We start from the raw sequence: 27,843 nt of genomic DNA on the forward strand, positions 1-27,843 counted from the left end.
AACGTTAGCGCCGACACTTTGAATTAGTCCATCAACTTCCGTTTCCACCCCCTACAGTTTATTATGACGCAATCACGCAAGGCGAGGCGTCTCCAGTGGTGCATGATGGGTATTGTGGTATAAGTGCAGTCAGTGGTTGTTTGTTTATTCAGGGCGGACCCTCTCATTTCAGCAGGGGATCGGGAATCTCGTTTTTAACATTTCACAGCCATCGACTGCAATCAAAATGCAAACATGAAGGACTGAGACGTGTGATTAAGCTGCAGCGCTGTTTATTATCCTGCACGACGGCGGCGGCTGGACAAGGTGACGGTTTATTAGTTCAAGCTAACGATAATTAGCTGTTAGCTTACACGAACGGTATTAGTGTGTTTTTTTTTTTGCCTCTGTGGATTTTGTCGTTTACCCGAATCTCAATAGTTTTAGTCTATTAATTCAGCCTGTTATGAGATTGGTAATGGTGTCCATGTCACCTATGATTATTTGACCTAGTTTCTGTCGTTCAGTGGATATGTACATTTAGCCCAAACTAATGTCAACATTAACTTTTATTTTGAGTGTTTCATTATTCGGCACAGTTTTTACTCATTATTCACAGTTTATTTCAGTGTTATAATTAAACAAGAGCAGGAATTTGTAGGTATTTTTGGGCGGTAGAGTGGTGGGGGGGTGTCTTCCAGTGACACCTGACACCCAGTAGGTGTGGTCTAGGAGACAACACAAATACCTCTTCTCCCCACCCTGTAGGGACACAGTTGTTTTCCCACATTATACAGTTCTAGATTTTCTCTGAGTGCAATGCTAAGCTTTTATAATACGCTGTTTTCCAGGATGAGGGACCTTCAAGCCATTGACAGCTTGCTCTTGAAGGAGTTGAAGTCATGTTGTGCACAGGAGTACAACTTTCTTCCCAGAGAGACTGGCCTGAAGCTGATTGAGGCGACTTCCACAGAGGTAACCCACTGACCTGCTTTTGCAGCCTTGGCTGTCTGTGCAAACACATGGGGTTGCTTAAAATATATCTCCAGTTATGTCTATCTCACATTGAATGGTGCATTTTCAGAGTCACAGTGGAGTTTCTGCGAAATGCAGAGACACCCGGGTGGAAGAGCTGTGGGGTCTGACAAGCTTCTTTGGCTACAGCACCCAAACTTTTGTTCAAGCTGTCAATTTGCTTGACAGATTCCTCACCATAATGAAGGTAGGCATTTACTAAGCATTATGTGTGTCATATGTTGTGTCATGTTATTGTTGAATATTGTTGTTTTTGTCTCAGTCCACAGCGCACCAGTAAGAAGAAGAAAGCACGACCACAGTGACCTTGTTTCACCTTGAATCATGGGATGTTGACTCACACTTATCACTGTCGTGTTATTATAGGTGCAGCCCAAACACTTGCCCTGTATTGGAGTCTGCTGTCTTCACATTGCAGCCAAAATGGTCGAGGAAGAGAGTAATGTCTCACCCACCCACGAACTCATTCGCATCAGCCAAAGCAAGTTCACTGTGTCTGACCTCTGTCGCATGGAGAAGATCATCTCTGAGAAGCTCAGTGTGCAGCCCGAAGCAGTGACCGCCTTATCCTTCCTACACCTCTACTACTCAGCCTTCACATCCCTGTCTGCTGGCAGGTAAATATTTGATTTTCCTTTGCATACTTTTGTTGTTATTGCTGATGCATTGCTCCACTGTGCATGGAGTTGGTCGCGTAGATTCTGCTTAATGAGGTCTATACTGGCGGATCACATTAGGATTCCCCTCTATATTTTAAGGGAGGAGATCCCAAGCATTGGGAGACTTGAAGCCCAGCTAAAAGCCTGCTTATGCCGACTTGTATTCTCTAAAGCAAAAGTAAGGCCGCAATTTCTCAGCATAGCAGCATCCCCTCTGAGTACCAGGACATGTTGATCAGCTGTTTTTTCTCCTTCACAGCCATCAGTGCTGGCACTGTCCCTCATTGCTCAGGAGTTTGACGCCCTCCAGTCCATCACCTTATTGAAGATTGTCCAGCAATTCCAAAGACACCTAAAGGTATTAAAAGAGTACTAGGGCTGCCACAACTGATGATTTTGTCAATTAGTCAATATCGTTTGCCACATGGAATGATATACGTGTAATGAAAAGTCAGTTAATAGTTATTAAACCAAAACAAAAGCAGTTTACTGGTAAAAAAAAAAAAAAATTCTGTCAATTTTGCTTCGAACATGAAATTGAAATAACAGCCAATAAATGTTCTGTCTATCAATCAAATGGCTAATCTTTGTAGTTCTAATGTAACAGTTCCATTAGGTTCTCCATAGTGTTAAATTGGATATTAAATTTATTTTCTCAGAAAATAACAATCGACTTTAATTCCACTATTTTAGCAGCACACTGTGTTTTAAGAATGGCAAACTGAGCTGCATTTAAGTCTCTTGTGGGGCTAATATGCAAAAGGTTTATTTCTTTACTCTTTGTACGATACATACTTGTACAATGTGGCATGATGATGTCACTACCTGATCATGTGCACACATAGTATGTGGGGAAAAAACTGACATGCACACACGCACACACACATACACTCTGACCCACTGACGGGCATTTAAGCAAAGACCTGTGCTGTCAAACAGGCTCTGTGTCAAACATTACCTGTAATCTGTCACCTAAAATAGTAAAAAGAAAACAGATAAAATAAAGCATACAGTTAAGATAAAAGCAAAAACAGCAAACAAATTAAACACATAACGTAATACCTGATATCACAGAGTCTGTCATAAAATCAGGTGAAATAAAAGCTGAGCACACAGGGTAGCCCGGCCCCGGCGATCATATCAGAGTGATAATAAGATAATATGACTGTGGAGAAGATGGCCCACCCCTGCTTGTTTGCATATTTCAAGATGGTCTCTGTCAGCAGCCTCTCAGGTGTTTCCTGTTCTTCTTCACAGATCAGCGACAGTGAGCTGCTCCGCTGGAAGGAACTTGTGGCCAAGTGCATGACTGAATACTGCTCAAGCGAATGTAACAAACCAGACAACAAAAAGCTTGTTTGGATCGTGTCCAGGAGAACGGCACAGTGTCTTCAGGCCAATAATTTCAGCGTCCCCGGCCTGCCAACTATTCCAGAGGGGAGCTGGGACGAGAGTGAGAGGTTAATAGTCCAGTTTTTCTGTTTCCGTCATGCTGCATTTGAGACCTAAAAGTCCAGAGAATTTTCTGTTGTGAACAAATGGAGCCCAGTACAGTAACGTGCATGTAGCAGGTGTGAGCAATAATGTTCATGATTAAGTATTCGAAGTTGCATCACTTGATAAACAACTTGTTTTTGTGACCACTGGTACATGTGCACGTGTGACCCAAAAAGAAAAGCATGCTGTTTGTTTTCTTCAATGTTCACAGGGTTGTGAGCTGTGATTTTGTCTAAGGTAAGGTTTGAGCTGTGGCGCATTCGAATGTGGGTGCTTTAACATGACAAGGCACCCACTCACAGCCACAGTTCAGGCCAGTCCAGGCGTTAGAGCTCAGCGTTGACAGTCTGACCCTGCAAATGTTAAAGAAAACGGTGACCGGAGAGGGCGTGTCAAGTCAGGAGCGCAAGCATGAGCAAATGCTTGCGCTCCTGACTTGACACGCCCTCTCCGGTTTTGGAGACTGCTCAAAACACCCAGCCCGGCTTATTGTTTCATTGCTGTCGGCTTTCTGAAGCAGTTCAAGGGTCTCTGTTGCAGATTTCTCAACACAAAATTGACAATCACAAAAAATTTCGCTCTCTGCTCAAGTTGAAATCACAAAAGCTCACATACTAGTGGTCATAAATACACATCAGTCTACAGTTGCTGACAGTGTGATAAAGGTGATTGACATCTTTGAGTTGTAGCCATTAGTTACTTACACATGTTGAAAAGTAAAGCTATTGAGATTCAGGACTGGTTCAAATGGATTTTGATTGGATAATTGGAAACGCCTTTGAAACCCACCCCACAGACTGATCCTACAACAGTTGTCAACAAGACAGCAGTTCATGGTTACATGAGTTTGGAAGCACACTATTTAATGGCCTCCTCTTTTCTTGTAGCGAGGACTCCTGCGAGGACATGAGCTGTGGAGAGGACAGCCCGTGTGGCTCGCTGGGAAGTGACGGAGAAGGAGCCTTCTTCCCCTCCTCCTTCCTCAGCTGCAGAAAGTGAAGAGCCGCCATTGTTGCAGTAGCGACCGATGTCCCGTTTGCCCCCTGAATTGTGGCTGATATGAGGTGGTTGTTGTGTTCCACTTGTCATACCGTGTGCCAAGTGACAGGTTTGGATCATTAAGTGCCTGTGTTAATTCAGTTTACTGTCTGTTTCTTTAAAAAAAACAAAAAAACATATCGTAAAAATGCAAAATGGAAAATTGCATATATTGGCAGCTTGATGGCAATGCATCTGAATGTCTTTTTTCAAGGTGTTCTCTTTGTGTTTGTTTGTGTCTGAGCTCGACACATTCCAGGAAAAATGGTGAAGCACAAGAGATCATGACGCACACACACTGTTGAATACCAGCTAACGTACATCCTCAGTCTTTTTTTCTTTTTTTTAAAAACAGATTTTATACTCGGTACCATTCGTATATACAGTATTCTGCCAATGTATGTTATAAATAATTCTAATGTGACATATATATGACATTATAGTGTGAAAATACCAGACTGTATATGCATGGATACATAGAAAAATGCGATTATGAATGGATGTTATTCATGTTGACCAAGATAAGCTTACTGTAGAAAATGTTTTAAAAAAAAATGTACATAACCTGTAAAAAAGAAGAAAAAATGTTATGTTTTGTGAATGCTACATAAAGTGTTGTGTTTGGATATAATGTGAAATATGTTGCAAGGGTTAGAAATAACCCTTAAAAATAAAAAAGTGCTTTTTTATCTTTTTTTTCCTTTGTTTTAGGTTATTTGCTTATATTTTGAATTTTCCGCTATTGGTGAACTGGGTTATTTCTTATATTATTTTAGAAACTTGTGTTCACATTCATATATAAACTGAATAGACCCGCAATGAATGCAGGTCAAGAGGACCACAAAGCAGCATCACGACTAATGTATGTTTACCCATTGAGACCAACCTGGTTCACAGGAGGTGTTATGCATTAAGCATGTGTTTAGTACCCTTTTTTTCCATAAAGATGCCCATTACAGCCATTAGAAAATAAGTAAAGGGTAAAGCTCGACGAGATGTCCATTATCAAGAATTAATGGACGACGTGGAGGCAGAGAACTGTCAGACGCACAGCACTTACATTTAAAACGGTGAACAGTTTGACTGGAACTACTTAGTAGGCGCCCATCATCACTTTTTAACGGACACCCAGCAGCCAATCCAAGTATTAATCCAGACCATGGATAATATGATATAATGTCTTACAGGAAGTTTAGAGCTCAGATGAGGACCTTGAAATGAAGTAAGATAACTGAATGTCACATATGCACCATTAAATAGGTTAGAAAACAAAGGAGTAACACTTTTTTGTGCAGAGTAAGGTTAAGGTTAGGTTAATGTAAATTTAGGTTAAAGTAAGATTAGGGTTAGGTTAAGGCTAGTTGTGGTAATGGTTATGGGTTTGTGTGTGTGATGGGTGTGTGCTTGGTGGTGCTGGTGCTGCTGCTGCTGGACTTGTCCTTCCTCTGTCTGGATGAGTTGACACGTATTTCTGCTCCATCTCCCTGATTACAGCGGCAGCCTGGAGGGGAGTCGCAGAGTGTGAAGCAGCAGCAGCAGCAGCAGTCAGGGGGGGCAGGGCAGGCAGGCAGGCAGGCAGGCAGAGGGATGAAAGCGGACCGAGTCTCGGCATCTCCACCATGCAGCCGCCCAGCAGCAGCCGTCCATTCCCTACGATCATATGAGCCGATGAGCTTGTCTGTGCCCCGCAGACGGACAGCAGCACTGAGCGGTCCCGGCGATGACAACATAGGCCAACGCCTCGCTGCAGCTTCATACAGGGAATGAAAACGCTCCCAAGATGGTCCGCATCGCCAAGGCCCTGGGTTTGGTTATCCTGTGCGTCGCTGTGCTCATCCTGTCGCTCATCAGCTATGTGTCCCTGAGAAAAGACAGCCTCTTCACCTCCTCTAAATATTACATGGGAGGCCCGAGGATCATGTTCCATGCGGGATTTCGGTGAGTAAAAACCTTTCTGCGGAGATTTGAGGCAGCTGATGTGATGCAGACGAGGGCTGCTGGTAAATATAAACAGAGGAGTCGGGCCTAGCGCGCACGATTCAACCTGGATGCGATGCTCGAGCCCAACACATCACCTTCTCCTTCATTTTGGGCCTCATGCTTCCTGTCAATCAACCAGAGAGCTGTCCAAGGTGCTGCAATGTTGCCCTGGTGATGCATGATGTGATGTAGGTCTGCATCTGTACTGTAAATGTTTGCATCATCATCATCATCATCATCATCATCATCCAGAAAACAGTGGTGGAAAGTAACTACTCAAATACTGTGCTTAAGTACAAATTTTAGGATATTTGAGTATTTCCATGCCAAGATCCTTCATGCCTCTACATTTACCTTTACCTTTTACTACATTTATCTAACAGAATAGTTACTAGTTAGTTTGATGATCAAGATGTTACCCAAGCGAAGCATATAATCAGCTCACAGTGGTGGAAAGTAAACGCATTCAGTCAAGTATTGTACTTATTTTAAGCCTAATTTTGAGGTACTTGTACTTTTTTTTTTTTACGTGCGTATGTCCTTTTATTTCTTTATGCTTTATAATTCTACTGCACTTCAGATAAAAGCCAAATATGCTGGTGTAGTTTTTGCTCCCCCACATTTACTTGATAACTGTGCAGATTCAGACTAATCTTTCAAAATAAAACTTAAAATATTATGATGTGTTATCATAGTTTTTTGTTCATGTTGTATTATAGGTTCACAGAGAGTGGGTATAATAAGCATGCATCTGGAAGAAAAGGGAAAAAACATACACATCTGCATGTCTATATGTGAAATATTTATAAAGGAGAGATTTTTCCGCATTATTATAGGTTAAGATAAGACTTAATTGATCACTGGGGGGAAACTAACAAGGCTCTCAGCAGCCTGCAAAGTAAATAAAATCAGCCCCACCTTTGCCAGCTGCAACATTATAGTGATTTACACACGAATGACTGAATAATTACAGTCCAATAATATAATATAATGATAGTAATATATAAAAGATGTGAGTACTTCTCCCACTACTGTCACCTTATAAAACATGATGCATTCACAGACTGAACAAGTGCATATAAACTAGTTCAATCTCATCCAGCTAAATTATTAATATCTTGTCTGAAAAAATAGAGAATGGGCACCTCTTTATAATAAAAGATTTAGGAGTTGTAACCAGAGGCTTTATTGGTTGTTAAAAAGTGATTTATTAATGGGCTATTTCTATTTGGTAGTTAAGCAGTCAGGCAATCTGTCGTCCATATATCCTTAAGAAAGGGGCTTTAATCCATTTAATTTAGGTTTTAGTGCAGATCCAATGCAGTCCTTTTCCAGAAGGCTCGACCAGTCAAAGGAAGGAAGTTTCCACAGCCAGGCGAAACGTACTGTTATTGATGGTGAACAACTTCTTCCATAAAGCATTAGTAAATGATTTATCAACCATTAACAAAGCGACTAGTTATCAGCTTTTCAAAGTCTCTTATTAGAAAGTGGCAGCAGATCAGATTAATGCAGATATTTCAAAATGGGTTCAGATTTCTACTAATTTTTCTAAACATGGAGAATCTGCGAATCTGATTATGTGACCCTGCCCAACATGAATGAAAAACTCCTCATCCTCTCAGATTAACCAGAACAGATCTGGGTGGTTCTCTTGTTTGAATACCTTTGAAAGCCATACCTTTAGCCAACAAAAGACTAGACAAAAATAAAAACAGTAAACTTTCAGCTAGCGTACACACAATGGCGTCACATAGTATTTTTGATGGTTGTCTTTATGATTGTTGTTCACAGGTCTCAGTTTGCTATGAATTTCCTGGACCCCTCCTTCATCCCGTTAACTAACGCCTTGAATGAGGAGCTCCAAGGAAAACCATCCAAATGGAAGTTCAACAAGACTGCTTTTTACCAGCAGAGGTAAGAGGTTTTAACCCTCAGCTATTTTCTATTCTCCTCCGATTATCGCTCACATCCTGCAGCATATACAGTAGGCAGGATTTGCTGTGTCAAAATCTGGGGAGCGAAGCGTACATGTAGTCACAGAGAATATTTTTAAGACATCAGAGTAAAAACGGTTTCATCTTGGACACTATTGTCTATTTTATTATTTAGGTGGTCAGTTGCCCACAGTAATAGTACATCATATCTCCTGTAGCTGCCTGTAAACGTGTATTTTTCTTTCTTCAGGAAAGACATCTTCAACTACATTGACATTCCCAGCAACTTTTCCCTCACAAAGAACAGCGTGCGTGTTGGCCAGCTGATGCACTTTGACTACTCCAGCCACAAGTATGTCTTCTCTATCAGCAACAACTTCAAATCCCTGCTTCCAGACACCTCTCCTATCCACAACAAGCACTACAGCATATGCTCTGTGGTGGGCAACAGCGGCATCCTGACGGGCAGCCACTGCGGCCCAGAAATCGACCAGGCCGACTTTGTCTTCCGCTGCAACTTCGCCCCCACGGAGGTCTACTCCAAGGACGTGGGCAGGAAGACCAACCTGACCACCTTTAACCCCAGCATCCTGGAGAGGTACTATAATAACCTGCTGACCATTCAAGACAGGAATAATTTCTTCCTCAACCTGAAGAAGTTGGAGGGAGCCATCCTGTGGATCCCTGCCTTCTTCCTTCATACCTCAGCCACAGTAACCAGGACCCTGGTGGACTTCTTTGTGGAGCACAAGGGCCAACTGAAGGTCGAACTGGCCTGGCCGGGAAACATCATGCACGATGTCAACAAGTAAGAGCGCCGATCTGATTGATGGTTGTGTTTTTGCTGGTTGGTTTTGCTTTGGAAAGTTCGATCATGGCCACAACTTTGGGCGATTTCACATTCAACCATTAAAAACTCACACATGGTGGATTTAACTTCGCTTTAATTACTTAATTTTGGCCCATTAGGCCAATAAGATTAATATATAAAGAGTCTGGGCTGGGTATAGATAATATTGTGCTATGTGATACCTTATTTTGGGGGAATATTAACATGTTTGACCCATTTTCATTTAACAATATAAATCTTTGCCAACAACCGTATAAAATCATGACAAGTTTCCCAATCTAAATAAGGAAATATTTTATAATAACAGCTGATGCCTGATTAAATGCTTCTAAAAATCTTACCAAGAATTTAATACCTAAAACTTTTTGATATCCAATATTACAGACATATTTAGTATTTTAGTACATATGCAGCTCTGTTAAGACCGGTGTCAGTATATTCACCAACAGAATTTTACCTTCTTCTTGGAAAATAAAACTTGCAAGTAAAGTAATTATTACCTCTTAAATCTGCTTTAACTGATTTCTGTGGGCAGCCGAAACAAGCTGTAAACACAACATTGACATATTCTCACTTTTTAAGTTGAGCAGAAGCCTGTTTACACATCCATCAAACAAAGAGCAACATTAGGGATTGCACAGAGTCGTGTTTCTGTCCAACTGATGAATGTAAGTCATATTAGTCACTCTTCTTTTAGCTTTGCTTTGGTCTCCACCTGTTGCTGGGACGTGAAAACTAGAACAACAAGCTGAAAGACACTAAAACCCTCTGTAGAGCTGAGAGGAACTGCTGGCTGAAGATTTCACCACATTCAACCCCTGTTGCATTCAGTCATTTGACTCATTGATACACTCACTTGTTGATATGTTATTGATCATTGCGGGTTTAATTGAATTGAACATTTGAAAAGTCTAAATAATCGAGCAGTGGGCTTGTTAAATGGTGAACCTAACCGCAGACACAGACTCAAGTGTAAGTGTAGTTCAAAAGGAGATTTATTGTAGTTAAGTGGAGAATGGAGATCAGGCAGAAACATGAGCTGGAGCTGAAGCAGGGAGATGAGGGAATGAGTGTGGCAGGTGTTTGAGATGCCGTGGCGGACTGGTGAGTCAGCATGGCTGGAGTGAGAGTTGGCGAGGCAGACAGAGTGGCATTCAGGTGAGAAATGGAAAGACTGATCCTGGCGGCACAGTGAAAACAGAGTTCGTCAAAAGCAAGAAAACCAGACACAAGGAGAACTTGTGCACAATTTACCGAACGGCCGAAAGCGAGCACTGACACGAGGGTTGAAACAACAATTTAGTGAAGAGTGACTGAAGCACCAGCGTAGATATACTGCAGGTTGATGAGATGATCAGTAGTAGGTGGGTGGGTGGAGCAAGTAGGGTGTTTGCAAAGCTCCTGCTGAAGCCATGTGCTGAAGATATTGAGCTTGACTGAGCTGCACCTAGAAGGGAGTGTGTGCACGAGTAGTGATTGACACAACGTTAGAGATTCCTCCTGGCTCTGATTGGTTGTTTCTGTTCAGGTGAGGAAGGTTCTTGCCAATGCGGAGCCAAAGCAACCAATATTTTCTCAGATTACCTGTCTCATGTCCCACTGTCCTAGAATATAATGACAGTTTCAGCAAATGTGACATAAAGGTATTAATATAAAACTGAACTGAACCTTTAATATCTGCGTGATGGACTCTCTTCTCCTGCACAGATACTGGAAGACTAAAAACCTCTCCCCCAAACGTCTCAGCACTGGAATCCTGATGTACACACTGGCGGCTGCCATGTGTGACGAGATCCATCTCTATGGCTTCTGGCCCTTCGGCTGGGACCCCAACACGGGCAAGGACCTGCCTTACCACTACTATGACAAGAAAGGGACCAAATTCACCACCAAGTGGCAGGAGACCCACCAGCTGCCCAGCGAGTTCAAGCTGCTCTACAAGCTGCACAGGGAAGGTGTGATCAAACTCAGCCTGACACACTGCAGTTAGACATACAACGAGTGTTGGATGGTTTAAGAGGTGACTCCAGAGGCCGTGACCCAGATACATCAGCTCTGCTCAAACTTATGTTGCATGATAAGTATTAAGCCAATTTATGACACCCTTACGCACTCACATCACGCTGTAATTTCACATGAAGATGTCAGGCTCACTCGGGATGTAAATCACAAAGTTATCACAGCGTTGTTATTACTCATTTGGTATATTGTTGTGTTCAGTACAACAGTTAGGACTTTTATGCTGCTCAGTTGCTTCCATTAGTCTCCTTTGCATGGCTGCTGGCTGTGGCGACACCGCTCGAGCAGGACAAATGTCTATTTTAACTGGGGTCCGCAGGAGATTCAGCTGTGGAAACGCAAACAGTTAAACCTTCCAGTTCTGTTTAACACAGTATTGATTGATTAATCGCCTTTTTCAACAGTATACTGATTCTGTACACTGAAATCACTGCCTAATCTCAGGGAAGGAGTTAGATCAGTGTTTTTTTGTAATCAGATTCAATGCCTCAAGAGAGGTGCAGTTCCTGTTTTCAGGCCTTTTTTCCCCCCCACAAGGTGTCAGACAATCTGCGCTGCTCTGGAAGATGGTATTTGTTTACAAGACTGTACTCTCTCTCTCTTTCTGTCTCTCTTTCTCTCTCTCTTTATCTATCTATCTATATATATATATATATCTATATCTATATCTATCTATCTATCTATATATATATATATATATATATATATATACATATATATACTTGTGTGTCTTTTATTCTCTGTAGACAGTGTGACTGTCCGCTTCAAATTTTGTTGAGATTCTTCTGATTTTTTGGAATAATAATCAACATTCCAACAATAAGCCATAAAATCATGGACAGACGATAGTGTGTTGTCATTACAATACTGAATTTTGTGGTATCGGCCTACATTAGGTTGTGAGATTATAAGAAATTTGAAATATCTTCCTACTAAACTATTAGTCTAAAGCCACGCTAGCGGCTACATTTGAGCCACGAGATTCGATTTTTCAAAAAATAAATACCCAGCAGTCTTTGAAAAACCCACAATTTAACAAATTTAAGAAAACTCAAATATGAAATAATGTTTTGTTTGAAATGTTTTAATAATTCTTTAACAATTTAACAATTCTTTAAGTTTGTGCAAATTGAATGAGGACATTTCTTGAGTCTGAAAATGGCTTTAGGACAGTGTCGTTAAATGACCTCATGGGTTTGTCAAAGATCGCAGGGTATTTATTTTACAGAGAATGACATGTTTATTTCTGTGACTTGAATGTTTTGGCAATAAATTAGTCAAAAAGTTGGTCTCAGGTTGCACCGGCTATTCGTAAATACATTACTGAGTTTGTGTTTGAGGTCAAAGTAACTACTAGCTAGTTTGAAACGTACAAAACCGGGTTGCAACCTCACTTTGATGACAAGACCTCAGAAAAGTCAGAAATAGTAACTCCTTATAAAACAGGAAACTGTTTTTCACACATTTTTGTATGGATTAAACAAACTAGTGATTATGCTAAACTAAGCTAACCAGCTGCTGGCTCAAGCTTCATAATGAAAGTGGTATTTATCCACTGAACTAACTCTCCCAAACTTTATTAATGAAAGCTGTACTTTCAAAAAGTTTTAGGGGAGCAAACTACTGATGATCCAATTTGTAAATGTAGTTATGACTTTGCTTTATATGCATACTTGGAGAAATACATATGTCAAGCTAATATTTGTTCACTCAGTTTAGCTTGATTAGCAAACATCCGATTATGCTAACCTAACAGGTGTTATTCAGTCATTTAGTTGAGAAAAAACTTAAATACAGAGACATTTTTCAAATCTTAACGATAATGATCTTGTGACTTAAATAATGGCGCTAGCGTGGCTAAAATCATCAGGAAATACAATATTTTGGACGCAGTTTCTTCAAACATTTAATACCAACAACTGATCTTGAGGTTTACCACTATTTCAGTTACAAAAATACTTAAGAAGAGAATACACTATTTATTACAGAGCTTTTGTTGACTGTGGGAAATCTCATTATTCATCATGTAACCATATCAATTCCAATGTTTGTGACGTAAAACAGAGAAATGAATGAATGTCATATGACTTACTGCATCTTGTACAAAGAGCATGGTCCGTTCAAACGGCATTGCATGTGAGGCACTAACAAATCTTTTAGGCTAATTTTATAAAACCTTTTTGAAGATTGTTTTGAGGGTAACATTAAGTTCTTTGCTATTGTTTGTATTCCTGGTGGTGTATTCCTCAAGAATATCACCAGTGTCTTTGTATGAGAGCTGTTTGACGGCAAAAAAGAGCCCTACTGCTATAATCCACATGGGACCAAACCTCTATAAATCAACCTAGAAATGAACAAGCTTTATTTTTTTGTAACTGTAGATAATCTTGGGTTCTCAGAAACAGTCAACGCTATCATGCCAGACTGAAGCAGACTGGTGGATACGGGGTTCAGGATGGCTGAGCCCAATCAGTGAAAGCTGGCCACATGACCATCTCATGACTCGTGCTCCGCAAACTCTGGCTCAGGCCAAAGTTTAATACACAGAGCAATGCAGTCATCCACACTTACCAGACGTAGTGTGAGCTTCTGTGCTCACTCAGATTTAGCGTGGTAGGCATTTGCTCGCCATCCTGTCTCAAACAAAGCAATTTTTTGTCTCCTTAGTCAAGATGAATATATCAGATAGTTTGTGTTTTGTCTCCAAATCACAGTGCAGTCACCACAACAACCATGTCAACACATATCCGAAGAAATAGCTGAATTGTAGACCATTTAATTGATGTCATAGATGTGTACATTTAGGAGTAATTTCTGTAGTTCCTTCATTAGGAATGTTTTGTAGGTACACCAAAGACCATGTGTTCAAAGGAGAAATTTTATTTTGGGGGGGATTTTGGCAGCTGTGTGACAACTACCAAGTATTATAGTAGAAGAAGTGGAATATTCCTTTTTTGATGTTGAATTTGATGTTGAATATCACTTTTCGTGGCACAACAATTGTTTCAAACTTTTTTGGCTTCAGCCTGAGTAACGTGAGTTTATTTGTGACTCAATGAATGTCCTCCTACAGATCGATTTGTTTGAAAAATCCTCTGGCGCTGACATGAATGCTTGACATTTTTCAAAAAGTTTCTCTTAATTTTCAAAAATCAGAATGTGTCGAATGTGTATAAACATTAATAATGATGCTAACTGAGTCTGTGAGGATTGTAATTCCAGTCAGAGTAACAGTATAGCTTTTTGTGTGTTACATTAAAATGACAAGACAATGACATGCATAACCCAAACATAAAATGTCTTTATTCCAAATGCAGCACTATACAGGATTCGTTCAAACAACCCTTTAACATTCTTGTACTTGTGTTCGATCTGCATGGCAAATTTGTTCCATAATGCATAAAAAAGCTTGGCTGCTTATGTACATGTCATAAAAAAAGTCATAAATCATGTAAGGGATCTTGGTTGTTCTAACAAAAACGATCATCCATATAAGAACTGTAACCATGTCTTCAATGTTTTTTGATTATACTCCATTATAAATATGCGTTATGTGCCTGCATATTCCTTCCATCAATGCCTAAGTGTGTCAAATAAAAACAGTATTTTTCTCTGATATGACCCATTTGAAGATGATCGTTGACTTTTTTTTGCTGAATCACATCCACTTGGTGTCTTTAAAACAACCAAATTTTTACAACAATATCTATATTCAGCTATTATGTACAATCTTTAAAGTCTTGTACTCACTTAACAAGGCACAGGCTGTGAATAAATAACACTGTAATAACAATATTGCTTTAAGTGAAATGAGCTCAAGTTGCTCACTTGGCCTCTCAAGTATGGATCATATTTTAGTTGATTTTGTGATCTTAAATGATCTTCTGCCACAACAATGCTGTGTTAAATGGGACGAATGTGAAAACAACATCAGCAGGCACACCTCCTCCTCACTGGGGCCTCCTCCACTTCATGGCTGGCGACGGGGCTGCCGTTGGGTTCAGTGCCGTGGCCCCCGCTAGTGCTCTGCTCCATCCTCTTCATCACCAGGCCCAGCAGGGTGGTCACTGCCTGCTCCACGTCAGCACCCGTCACTGCACTCGTCTCAAAGTAAGGGATGCTGACGAGAACAGAGGAGAGAGAGTGAGGAGTCTGAAACGGTCAGGAAAGTGGGGCATTGATAAAACACAGGATGACGTACATTGTGTGCATGATTCATTGGGAATCAGCATCACAGAGAACCTGTTATGGACATCACACATCTCCACTCTGGTAAAGAAAGCACAGAAATGGCTGTATATCCTAACTTCTGCAGGGGAGCAATAGAAAGCATCCTGACTGGAAACATCAAAAACTGGTGTGAGTTGTACTTCATTGGTACCCATCTACTGAGCACCAGTGATATCAGTGAGGTGAGGTGCCCAAAGGATTGTATTTGCATAGCGCCTTTCTAGTCTTTTCGAGCATTACGTTGACATTCACACACCACTTCATACACTGATGGGAGGTTGCCAACCCTGCCATCAGGAGGGAACTAACCGTTCACACACATTCACACAATGAAGCTGTGCTTCAGCAAGTTGAGTTTCAGTGTCTTTGCCCAAGGACAAATCAACATGCGGACTGGAAGAGTCTGGGACTGAACCGCTGATCTTCTGATTGTTGGACAACCCGCTCTACTTCTAAAATGGTTTACATACCACAGGCTCCCAAAGACAATACCCACACCAGCCACGCCCTGTTCATGCTGCTGCTGTCTGTAAAAAGACATATAGAAACATCTGGAACAGCTTCTTTCCAGAGGCTGTTAGACGACTGAATTCACTCTCTGCTCTCCACCACCAAATAAATATTATTATAATATTATAAATATTATTTTCTCGTAGCAGAGGTGGGGATGATAAACAGAAACGTGTTGTGCAACCTCTGTAATAAATTACTGTTGTATCTTGTATGTGTTTGCGTTGAACAGCTGCTAAATCAAGTCCTTGTCCTGAGTAATTCAAACAAAAAGTGATTTACTTTGCATGTACTGTTTAATTTTTTTCTAATTTTTTAGAATTTAGTATTCAGAATAAAACAAGATAAGCATGAGTTTGTAAGGCAGATAGGTATTTTCATCATTAAAATCATGACCCACATGCTGAAAAGCACTGTGCTGATTCAAATCAGGATTATAATCAGGAAGAAGACAAGTGGATCGAGGTTGAAAACAGCTCACCAGCACCATCCTGTGGTTTACTGGTGACTGAGGTATATTTTGAGCTCTGCCTTCTACAGTAGTTTGACTAAATGTAAGTGTGTCACCCATGTAATATTAATCAAGTTACACATACTCCTGTCTAAATGTCTAAACTAAATTATTCAACATGGCATAAGGGGGAAAAATTTTAAAAACCAGACAGGCACAGTTTACGACAAAAGTAGATCCACATCACCAAAATTCAAAGCACATAACTGAAAACTGTGATCAAACACATATGGTTGGAAAAAAGTCAGAAAACAGAAAAATCAGTAATATTCATTTTAATATTACAGACAATTGAGGAAAATCTACAAAGTTCTTTTCATTTGAGGAGCTGCAACCAAAGGATTTTCTTTGCAATAACTACTTAAGCAATTATCAAGACAGCTGCCAGTTAACTGTATGTTGATTAATTAACTGACTCATCGTTGCAGCTCTACATGTCACATTAAATGACATGTTTTTAGCACAAGGACATTAGGACTGATTCTAGTTCAGTTAAGAAACAAACAGGTCTGTTTGTCATCAGCGCAGACTGTTCAATAATGCATGTAAGTACACCTTTTAGAATAAAAATGAGAAAAATTCCTGCACACTGTCTCACTTACTGCTGGAATATTCACTCAAGTTGTGTCAGCCTGTTCAGCCTACACAGTGATAAATGTGTGAAGTGAAGTGAAGTGAAGTGAAGTGAAGTGAAGTGAAGTGAAGTGAGGAAGGAGTAAGTGTGAGGCTCAACTGAGGGTAATCAGTGCATAATGTACCTCTGCTTCAATACATAGAGTCTGATGAAAGCTTTCTTGTGCTGTCAGAGGTCAGCACTAAAGCAAATGTACATAGACGCTTCCCGTCTCTAATTGGTTAGGTTTAGGCATGACACGCTTCTGATTGGTTCGTCTCAAGGTTCTGCCCTGAAGCTTTTCCTTTCCTTCCTTCATAGTCTACTTTCCTCTAAATAGGACCATAATTTACAAAGTGAACATTGTGCTGTATTGAAGAGGACGTGAAACTAGCGATCAAAACCATTAACTCATCAGGAAATAATAAATCATGTGAGAAGTCGTTTTGTCATAGACTTCCATTCAATCAGAATTCTTTTTGGAGCCAGTGAAGTCGACCCCTGTGAGCCATTAGAAAAGATGCAGCTTTGAGGCACTTCAGCATTGGCTTCACTTTTCAGACCTGAAAAACTACGTCCACTTCTTTTAGACAGTCAGCATCACACTGCCTTTAACACATGCAGTAACAATAGTACGTATGTGATGCCTCACCCATATCTGTCTGCCAGATCTCTGGCCTGTCGGACGTGAACATCCCTCGCATCTCTGAGGTCTGCCTTGGTGCCCACCAACACGATGTCTGGACTATCGCAGTATGCGTTGGCCTGGAGCTGACCTGAACCAACACAGAGGAAGTCATTTAAAAACTTGTGTAATGCAAAGAGACATGCATGAGCAAAGCTGAAACACTTTTCAGAAATTTCCCCCAGTCAGGACTGACTGACAAAGAGGAGGCTTTGTGTCTCTCAACATGAGAGGAAACATTGATCTAAAGGAGTATTGATCTGAGGCAGAGCAAGCTGCTGAGGTGACACATACTCATCCAGTTCCTGACGTTGAGGAAACTTTGCTGATTGGTCAAGTCAAACATCAGCAGGAAGCCCATGGCGTCTCTGAAGAAAGCTGTAGTGAGGCTGCGGAACCTGGAAACAGATGGACAATGTTTCTTGTACAGTGTAAAGCTCCTATGTTAAGTTTTTTTTTTTCATTTTGGTCCAGATCAAAATATCTCAGCAGCTGGTGGATGGATTGACATTTTGTACAGACATTCATGCTCCCCAGAGGATGAATCCTACTGACTTTGATGATCCCATGTCTTCTGTAATACCACCAGCAGTCAGCTTCAGCGTTTACTGAAATATCTCTACAACCACTGTTTGGATTAGCACAAACATTTTCTACAGACATTCATGCTCTCCAGAAGATGAATCCTGTTGACGTTGGCGATCCCCTGACTCTTCCTCAAGTGCCCCCATGAGGTTGAGCTTTGTGGTTTCAAGTCTCAACAACTTTTGGATTGATCGCCATTAAATTTGGTTCACACATTCATGCTCCCTGCAGGATCAACTATAAATACTTTGATTCCTTAACTTTTCCTCTATCCGCCATCATCAGGTCGACATTTTACTTTGTCTAATATGTTGGTTTGTGACCAAACACCTGCAAAACTAATAACATTAGTTTATGTTGGCAACATGATGGCAAGATGTGTTGGCAACTCTTTGTCTTGTTTTTGCAACTATTTGCGTTTTTCCAAACTATTTGAATCGTATTAGCTTTTGTTGCTTAAAAAAAAAAACGTGCCAGTGTTGGTCAGTAAATTGCCTGATTTCAGCCCATTCATTCTCAAAATCCCCAGGTTGTTGATGGTAGGGAGGGATCAACACACACTGCTGTTGTGAGACTACCCCTAAAAGTCAGAGGTGTTCAACTCCTCCACATTGTGGCTTTAAATGAACATGTCTAAATATAAAATATATTTATATATTATCATTATTATACATCACGTCAGATTTACCTCTCTTGTCCCGCTGTGTCCCAAAGCTGAAGGTGGACTTTGAAGTTCCTCTCAGTCGCCCCATCAGCACCTGTCCCCGTGTAAGTCTGAACCAAACCACAAAGCATGATAATCTAGCCAAACTCTGAACTGAGCTACTTATATTTACAGTCAAGAATCACGCAGTGAAGACAGCCAGAACATGTTGCACTAAGCATCACTCACCACTCTCTTTTCCCTGAAGTCTATGCCCACTGTGGTTGTGAACTTGCGGTTGAACTTGTTGTCGGTGTACCTGTAGAGGAAGGTGGTCTTTCCCACCCCCGAGTCCCCCAGAGCGAGCAGTTTGATCAGATAGTCGTAGTCCCAGTCAGCCATGGTGCAGCTGAGTGCTCAACCTGCCAGAGTTGAATTTACGGTAAACTGGCCTGATGTATCATCAAACTTTTAAGAGTTTACAGAAAGCTCACAAGTGCTACTGAGTAAATACTTTTTGGATGAATAAACTAGGAAATAAAAGCTGAAATAGTTCCACCTAAGCTGCAGTTTTCAGTCTGAAGGTGCAGGACCATCACACAGGCTTAGCAGGACGTCATAACTCCCCACTCATTAGGCGCTGATCAGAGAGGGACTAGCACATGACTGGAGCTGGCTTCCACATGAGCAGTCAAATGCCTCGCCAGAGATTTCTCAGACTTTGCTGAGCAAAAAACACAGTCTGTTTGGCAGACAGAACTCCTTTTATTGACTTGAAGGGCTATGGGCAGACAGCTCAACACTGCATGACGCCGCTCAGGTCACTGCAGTGCTTCGGTTACACTTGCAGGCCAATGAAGGCAGCATGGAAAATCAGATTTGGTTATGAAAGAGATGGTTTACAACTGCCTCGGGCACAGACAATCCTGAAGAACTCCATTTATTTTCTTTAGTACATTCGAAAAAGTCTACTTTCTGGCCAAATTTTGTGACGTGGGAGAGCATTCAAGAAATAATCATGGTCATGCAACTCCAGCACAACAGCAGTGACAGAGCATCTGATACTAGCATGAAATCTGGAGTAATTTCCCATCTGCATGATTAATGGTATTGGGTTTTTTGCAATCAGCAAAGTAAGAAACTGCAACAGTCTGTGTTTATCTGACAGACACATTTCCACGAAGCAAACACTATCAAACAGTTGGTAATTTCCAAAAATACCCTTCAGGCTCAAAGTAAGTAGTAGTCAAATGTTTTTCCTCAGCAAACAGAAACAAACAGTTTCACACTTCCCTTAAAATGGCAAAAAAGAAAAACAGTAAAGTGCCATACCAGTCTATCTGCTGGAAGTGCCAAAGTCCATTCAGAGATTGCTCAACTTGTCCTGATTAAATAAAATAACCACTATCATGATGCAATGGCACATCCTGAACCTTTCCCCCTTCTTACATGTGATCCAGGGAGGAGTCTCATGCCAGCGAGGACCAAGAAGGGTCGCGCTTACAGACCTTGTGCTTTCTGGTATTTCTCATGAGGACAAAAAAAAGCTCTTTGCAAACTGAACTGTGTCCCCTCTGGACGAATAATGTGTGCCTCTGTGGATTTCAGTGGAAATCGTCCAAACAAGGACCGGGCCCCACTTATAGAGGCCAAGAAAAGTAATCCTGCTTCTCCAAAGAACTTGAAAACAATATGAAAACAATGAACCTAAAGACTTAAGTTAGTCCCCTTTAAAAGGTTGGATTTTATTTGATTCAGTTTACTTTAATTAACTGATCTGTGTTTACAAAGGGTAACATAATAAAGAAGATGTTCTGAACAACAGCAACAGAACAACAACAGAATCTTATTCACAAAAAGGCAACTTATCTGTGTATTAACACTAACATACAGGCGTGGACAAGAAAGCAGAAACACCTCACCAAAAAATGTATTAATACAGATTTGGTCAAGCTCAAGTTTTCTATGTTCTGTTTTTGTTGGGATTATCGGTGGTGCTGCTCACTTTAGAGACAGCAGTTTTTTATTTAGAAATAAAATAAGATCTTAAATCTTCAAGCTCCACTTACTGGCATCCTCTATGAATTTAGTTAAAAAGCAGTGAGTGGACCCTCAATTAAATTGTTTTGCTGCTCAAACTTAAGGGTAATTTTTAAGGCTACAGTTCATTATATGCCACGAATTAACTTGATCAGTTAACGATTTATCAATTTTGTAAGTTGCTGCTGTGTATCAATCTAACTGTAACTTTTCCTCCTGCAATTTTCTTATTTTTGGCATTATTTTTTTTAGACTTTTGGGAATTTTTCTGCATCACAAATCAGGCAGTGACCATCTGTAAATAATGTTATGGTGCCTCTCTTTTATGTTTCTATTAAAGCAAACACATGTGAACTGGTAAACTGATACTTAATAATAATATTACTATTACTGATACCTGTATGGAGGACCACTGATCTATTGAAAAATGGTTAGACGACATTATTTAACAATTTGACAATAAAGACAGGATTTATTATAATTTTTTACAAATGAATTGATGAAGCCATAAACGCATGCACTAAATTAAAGTATTTCACTAATGGTTATTTAAATGGGCCACAAACATAATTAGTCCAAGAATTTATGAATGAATATATGAAGTCATGATTTTATCCATCAAATATCACAACAATAAATAACTGATAAATTATAGTAATTTGATGCATTTATTTATGGTTTAATTAATTAATTTGTAAAGTCTTATCTTAAAACCTGTCTTTAATAATCAATTAGATATCAACTAATATAAGGGCTTCATTCATATTTTCATGTCACGTGTGGTCCTCCATATTTTTGTTTTGATTAAGATTTGGTGTCACCCAAAACCAAAAGGCCTCACCAACTGTCTGAAGCGCTATTGTAGAGTACTGTAAAGTGTTTCTTGTATTTTGTTCACTCCCTGTATAAATGAGAACAACTCATCAATAAGAAATAAAAGATTTTCTTTGAGAAAAAACATAACTTTTCTCTAACTGGGTTTGAAATACTTCAGCAAATTGTTCGCCTGTCTGCCTTTCCCTGCCGCCTTTCTGTCTTTGGTTGTCGAGCTGATCCCTGGTTTCCTGGATGAGGAGGTCTTCAGGACCGGCTTCCGTTGCTTCCATTCAGACATCAGCTCCATTTGGACGTCCAGCGGAAGCTCAGAAAACACCTTAGGGTCCACATTTCCCGGGAACTCACAGTCAGAAGACCGGGGGAATGACAGTCTCCCTTCTTCCATAACATTTTCTCCTTGAAATGAACTTGTGCCTTCAGGCCTCTGGGGATTCACGGTGGTCTCCCTGTCAGGTGGATTCAATTTGCTCACAGTCTCTTTTATGGGTTTAACATTTAGGGAGTCTGTACATGACTGTGGAGACTTGTTTTTTGTTATGTGGGGGACATCAGCGACTGCAGCTGAGCTAAATGAAGTGCTGGCGGGCGAGTTTACATAGGCAGGTGATAGCAGCTCCATCTGGATGTCTTCAGGGAGAAGCTTGAACACTTCAGGATCAACATTTGGGGGCAATCGATGTGTCAACGTGTTATCTCTTTCATCAAAGTCCAACCTTGCTGTGCTGCAGGATACTTTCTGAAGAGGAGGGCCTTCTACAGCAACAACGGGGCTCTGTTCTCTTTTACACCCACATAATGCGGCCTCAGAGATAGAAGGGCTTTTTGTGGTTAGAGTCTTTTGTGAGGTGTGTTGAGGGATCATAGTGCTTGTGCTGAACTGATGATCCGTGCAGTGATGATCACTACTCTGAGAGGAACCATTCTATTGGAGAATAAAGAGGAGGAGCACAAATGATTTCAGGAAATTCAGAGAACCAGCACAATATTTCTAGGAAAAGAAAATTTCACGCAATAACAGATTGCGAAAGAGTAAGATGAGATGTCTTCAGCATGATGTAAGCATGGAGCAGGATTTCTGCAAGTTAAAAATATAAGACTTCTTAAGACCTTTTTAAACCCAGACAGAATGCAATTTAATATCTAGAAAATGATCACGACATTAAACATTAAAAGTGTGGAAGTGTGATGGAGATGATACAGCCAAGCATTATATATCATCTTATCATATTATATAACAATAATTACTGTTGATGTATTTTATGTGACTTGAAAACTGATTGTTAAGGTCATTTTTTTCTAGTAAGAATTTAAGAGAAATGAGAGGATTTGCTGCTTTTCTCAGTCGTATGTAAAAGAGTATCTTTGGGGTTTTTTAGACTGTTGTACGGACAAATTAAGACATCTGAGGATTTCACCTTGAGCTTTGCAAAGTTGTGATTGGAATCTTTTAACTATTGTTGACCATACAATGAATTAACTGAAAAAACAACAGTTGATTAAAGTAACTGTTAGTTGTAGCCTACAGCAATCCCACTATCCTACTATTAAGACTTTTAAAGACCTGCACACACCCTGAAGGAAATTAAGAGGACCTTATCTACACGGTAAAAAAAAAAACACAATTAATCTGGATTACTTCACTCCACTACCTGGCTGTGTGATGAGAAGCTTTGTGTTTTTCTGGGAGACGTGTTGTGAGTGAAGAAAGACGTAATGGAGCCCTTTCCGCTGGCAGCAGCTCCTCTGGTCTGCAGGTTACTGAAGCAAACATTAATGAGGGTGAGGTGGAAGGCGGCGCTGCTGTCAACCATCTTGTGGAAGAGCTTCATGGCCAGTGGGACCAGCTGGACCACAGCATCATCACTGCTGCCTACAGAAACAAAACATGACAGTGCATCAATGTATATATGAATATGTACAGTAACTACCTCTTAAAGATAAAGGTTGAGATTAGGAGACATTACAGAGGCTTCTCTAGATATGGTACATCTGGACTTCTGGATATAATAGGACCTGGATGACAGAGTCTTCACAGATGTTACTGAGGACCTTTATTTGTCACATACACAGTTATAGTTAGGGCAATATCTTAATTGAAAAATTACTGATTATCTGTTTTTTGGCCATGTGGGGGCGTAACACTCACATGGCACCCTGGTGCAACATCTACACTCCTTTTAGCTTTGTTTTTGGTCTCTACCAAATCCTGAGGGAAATATCAGGCTCTTTAGCAGCTAAATGCTCCACTGTGTTCACCAGCTACTCAATAACCATGTCTGTCTTCATCTTTAAATAGGAGGTCTATAGGAGCCTTTTCTCTGAAAACAGCTGCCTCCTGCTGCTGTGATCCGTGATGCTGTGATTGTTAACATGAAAAGATCTATCAGAGCAGCTTTAGACAACATTGATGGATTCAAAATTGGCATTGTTTGTGAAGTTACACAGGATTTGTACTTGGTATTGTAAAGCCAACACATCACAGTGAACTTATTCACCTTCTGTTGCATACAGCCTTTCAGGATGGAGAGAACTCCATGGTACATTTATGGCCATCAATACTAAAGACTTCTCTTTCTTTGAAAAATGAATACACTTTTAGTATTTTTACAGCAAGTGGAAACACTGATAAAGTGTCTGTGTGACACAACATTGAAAATCTCTTATTTCTTCTACTTAGGCCTAGAAACAGTCAGGAAGTTAGATATTCAGAAAGAGTTATGACATGTAAAATGAAGAGGAAATATTTAAGATACTGCACTATTTCTAGCAAATCAATTGGTCAACTCTGCAAATTTGCTTAAATTTGATTTCTAAATATTTCTCCTTCAATTACATGACAACGTCTTGTGTTTGTAATGTTTCTGCTTCCTCAAACTTTCTGATTATTTTCAGGTTTAAGTAAAAATATTGAGTGGTCTCAGACTTTTGGACTGCTCTGTCTGTCCTGAGCTCTTGCAGGTGAGACGTTTCGTTGTGCCTCCTGATGCACGAGCTCACCGGAGATGATCCTCTGTCCTACATGACCGGGAATGGGACACTGTCGACTCTCCCGACTGAACCACTTGTTGGTCGCTGAGTATCTACGGATGGTGAGCCGGAAGGTTTGAGGCTGCCTGCCATCTTTGTGCATCCTAGTTTCCAAAGAGACGATGAAGGTTAGATTCAGTGGCTCCAGCATTAAAGGCCACAACGAGCAGGGAAAGTATCCCACCTCTCCACCAGGTTGCTTAGGAGTTCTTGAATCTTTTCCAAAACATCTTTAGTTGAGGACATTTTCTTGAAGGAGTCTTCATCACTGAGAGACTGAAACATTAAGAGGATACTAATTAATGAAAAAAATAGAGCGAAACATCACATTTGTACATCAAAGGAGGCAACAATTCAGAACTCTGATGACTCAAAATCATAATAATATCAGCAATGATCACAACTGCTGTTTCTGGCTGTCAAAATTCTTTGTAAGAAAAATCTTTTACAGCCTCAGAGACTCAAGATTCTCCAAAATGACACCCCCCAAACTACTTTTATTTTTCACTGATGAAATGGAGGACGGTGCTGCAAGTAAACTACAGTGGTGTGAAATCATTCAAAGGCTAAAAAGGTTCCTTTCTCAAGCCCGGTCACACAACAACGTTATGGCCATTACAGATTTTTATCAAGGTAATATATACTTCCTCACTGGTTCCTACTCAGAGCTAACACTGGGACCTTGTGAGGAGGAGGAGGAGCCCTTGTCCAGTGAGGTTGAGGGGTTGGCCCACCAGGCCCAGGCTTCTGCTTCATCTGCCACTGTATGTTGACAAAACAACAAAACACTCCTATCCTACCTGGGGGGCACCTGTAGGGGTGACAGGTGAGTCATCAATACCAAGGGCCAGATTCTTCAAGCGCTGAGCACTGGGGCCTCCAAACTCGCTCACCAACTCATTCAACGGGAAGAGCTGTAGGTCTTTCACGCTGACCAATCCCAGGGCTTGAAGTCTTTTAGCAGTTTGATGACCCACCCCTGGAGGATACATGACAGGAGCACAGTTCATCATCACAGTTACTTGATATGAGTGACAAAAACCCATCAAATAAGTCTGAATTGAAACATATTTCAGATGTACTGCATACAAATGTTAAAGACAAGAAATTAAATAAAACGAAAATAGTGAACCTGAGAAAATGACCACTGGTGTCTAAGTGAGTTGTGTATCATTATATAAATATGTGATGTGTGCTCAGACTCAATCTATGCCATTAAAAAATACAACAGTAGTTATCTAAATTCACCTTTGCATGAAAAGATCTATCAATAAACGATATATATGCTGAATGCCTATACCTGGCACTTTGCGGAGACCGCTGAGGCAGCCCATGATGTCGCTGACGTTCTCCAGCAGCAGGGTGGTTTGTTGATTGGGTTTGAAGGTGCCCGACACCAGTTTGGCCAGTAGCTTGTTTGTGGCGATGCCGGCACAGCCAGTCAGACCCAGTTTGCTGTGGATGGCGTCTCTCAGTTCTGCTGCAATGTGTGAACCTAAAGCCAACCTTGGATGATCACTGGCTTCAACATCTGCATCTGTGTGGGGAAAAAAAAAAAAAAAACTAGCTATCCGTGGGTGTGGGCTATCTTTTTTTTTCAAAAGGATCCAAAAGTCAACTTATCATGTGGTGGGAAACTGAAAGTGCCACGCAAATATTTTAATTTTAGCTTCTCATTTCTCAGTTTCCATGAGCCAGATGTACTTCGATGTACAGCGACACACCGGACACAGAAATGTTACTTACTGATATGGTTGTAGACGTGTCCTTTGAATGAGAAGTTTTTAGACTCCGGTGTCTGTGCAAGCCTTTGTTCTACCATCTTTGTGATGTCCATGAAGTTTTCGTCAAACCCGAGCCTCTCTACAAGTGGACAGTAGGACATCAGCAGCTCTGGACGGAGGACAAGAAAAAGGTAAAGAAAGAGGAGCACAGACATGGATAACATACATAACATTAGCAGGAACTTGTTGCACTAATCTGTGGCTTATAATGTTTGAGTAAATGAGGAAGGCAAATAGTGGTGGCATAGCAAGAAAGTGAGATTTTTACTCTAATGTAAAATGTCTTTGCTTTTGCTTTGAATTCTACCTTTATGTAGTTACTGAAAGCGAAAAACAAATGAAGAAAATGCTGAGTCTAGAAAGGATCTCTGGCTCTTTACATGAAACGTGACATTTCGTAGTTTTGTCTTGTTTATTCACGGCTACCACCAACAGATTTAGATGCATTGGTAACTTGTGTTTATTCGGGTGGCTTCTTAGGGTCTTACCTGTCACTTTATAGGATATTTCTCTGTAGTGTGTCAGGTCTTCTCCCTTCACCAGCACCAGCTGAGGACATTTCTCCTTGGCGTCAGTCACAGACATCAGCTTGGTGACTCCCAGCTCTCTCGCCACATAGTTACAGGTGACTATAATGTATTTCTGCTGAATACCTGATGATATGAGAAATGTAAAAAGGTGTTCTGGGCTTTAACACAGTGAGCTTTTATTTTTCCACCACAGAGTTTGATGTTTTGTAGTAAATTTACCCAAAGGGACTTCTCTCAGTGCTGGATTTCTGATCATTTCCACCTGAGCATAGAAGCAGTCCAGGTCAAAATGCAGAATGACTCTGTGTGCAGGCGTTTGACCTGAAACAGAGATTACATGCATACAATAATTACCGCCTGACACGGACAGATAGCTGACAGACAGAACCGTGTTTCTCTCAGCATGCCAAAAAGCAAAATAAGAGCCAAAATGAACATTTCAGTTTTCATACTTTACCTGAAGGAGCAGCGGGGCTGAGGGGGGCTGAACCCACGAAGGTGTTCTTCCACTCGGTTTCATCGTCCTCCACCTCATCCTCGCTCTTATCCATTTCAAACAACACACCTTTTATGTTTTTTGTAGATTTTAATAAGCCAGATGAGACTGCTGCTGCCGCTGGCTGCTGTTGTTGTGGTTGGAGGTAAAGTAGTCACTTAACGGCGCCAATACTCCTCTGTTGTTACAGCGCCATCTGCCGCTGTGGAGGAATTACTGCGACACAAAGAACAATCTAACAATCTAACCAACTAAAACATCTGTCATGACTCGAAATTAGTTATATTTATTTAGTGATTTCAATTTGTTTCATTTCCTGAAAAAAATAATTCAGGAACAAAAATATGCTAATGCTAAC

General features: G+C 40.6%; 4 protein-coding genes across 5 annotated transcripts; 2 read left to right on the forward strand and 2 right to left on the reverse strand.

The window, feature by feature from the left end:
• The first annotated feature begins 142 nt into the window (after nt 1-142).
• Nucleotides 143-4,547, forward strand: LOC139204113 (cyclin-G2-like). The gene is made up of 8 exons (XM_070834081.1): nt 143-306; nt 831-954; nt 1,064-1,201; nt 1,381-1,631; nt 1,773-1,851; nt 1,933-2,031; nt 2,931-3,133; nt 4,058-4,547. Exons 2-8 carry the CDS (start codon nt 832-834, stop codon nt 4,167-4,169), a joined length of 1,005 nt encoding a protein of 334 aa, XP_070690182.1. The 5' UTR covers nt 143-306; nt 831; the 3' UTR covers nt 4,170-4,547.
• Nucleotides 4,548-5,721: 1,174 nt separating this feature from the next.
• On the forward strand, nt 5,722-11,590 carry LOC139204112 (alpha-N-acetylneuraminate alpha-2,8-sialyltransferase ST8SIA3-like). The gene is made up of 4 exons (XM_070834079.1): nt 5,722-6,146; nt 7,983-8,105; nt 8,376-8,933; nt 10,683-11,590. Exons 1-4 carry the CDS (start codon nt 5,989-5,991, stop codon nt 10,963-10,965), a joined length of 1,122 nt encoding a protein of 373 aa, XP_070690180.1. The 5' UTR covers nt 5,722-5,988; the 3' UTR covers nt 10,966-11,590.
• A 2,681-nt stretch (nt 11,591-14,271) lies between these two features.
• LOC139203886 (ras-related protein Rab-27B-like) lies at nt 14,272-20,432 on the reverse strand. Its single transcript, XM_070833785.1, has 6 exons — nt 20,104-20,432; nt 19,021-19,193; nt 18,817-18,902; nt 17,838-17,941; nt 17,511-17,634; nt 14,272-15,114 (listed from the first exon to the last, which is right to left on the reverse strand). The coding sequence occupies exons 2-6, from the start codon at nt 19,171-19,173 to the stop codon at nt 14,925-14,927; spliced, it is 657 nt and encodes a 218-aa protein (XP_070689886.1). The 5' UTR covers nt 19,174-19,193; nt 20,104-20,432; the 3' UTR covers nt 14,272-14,924.
• Nucleotides 20,433-21,614: 1,182 nt separating this feature from the next.
• On the reverse strand, nt 21,615-27,562 carry poli (polymerase (DNA directed) iota). Of its 2 annotated transcripts, none has more exons than XM_070833861.1 (10): nt 27,447-27,562; nt 27,209-27,310; nt 26,948-27,112; nt 26,422-26,568; nt 25,976-26,206; nt 25,476-25,654; nt 24,860-24,951; nt 24,646-24,779; nt 23,298-23,518; nt 21,615-22,570 (listed from the first exon to the last, which is right to left on the reverse strand). In XM_070833861.1, the coding sequence occupies exons 1-10, from the start codon at nt 27,538-27,540 to the stop codon at nt 21,782-21,784; spliced, it is 2,154 nt and encodes a 717-aa protein (XP_070689962.1). In that variant the 5' UTR covers nt 27,541-27,562; the 3' UTR covers nt 21,615-21,781. The 2 variants fall into 2 exon arrangements, with proteins under 2 accessions (XP_070689962.1, XP_070689961.1); XM_070833860.1 differs by having other exon boundaries at nt 25,976-26,212.
• Nucleotides 27,563-27,843: the final 281 nt, after the last annotated feature.

Source organism: Pempheris klunzingeri, chromosome 7, assembly GCF_042242105.1.
Source record: "Pempheris klunzingeri isolate RE-2024b chromosome 7, fPemKlu1.hap1, whole genome shotgun sequence".
NCBI classification, from domain to species: Eukaryota; Metazoa; Chordata; class Actinopteri; order Acropomatiformes; family Pempheridae; genus Pempheris; species Pempheris klunzingeri.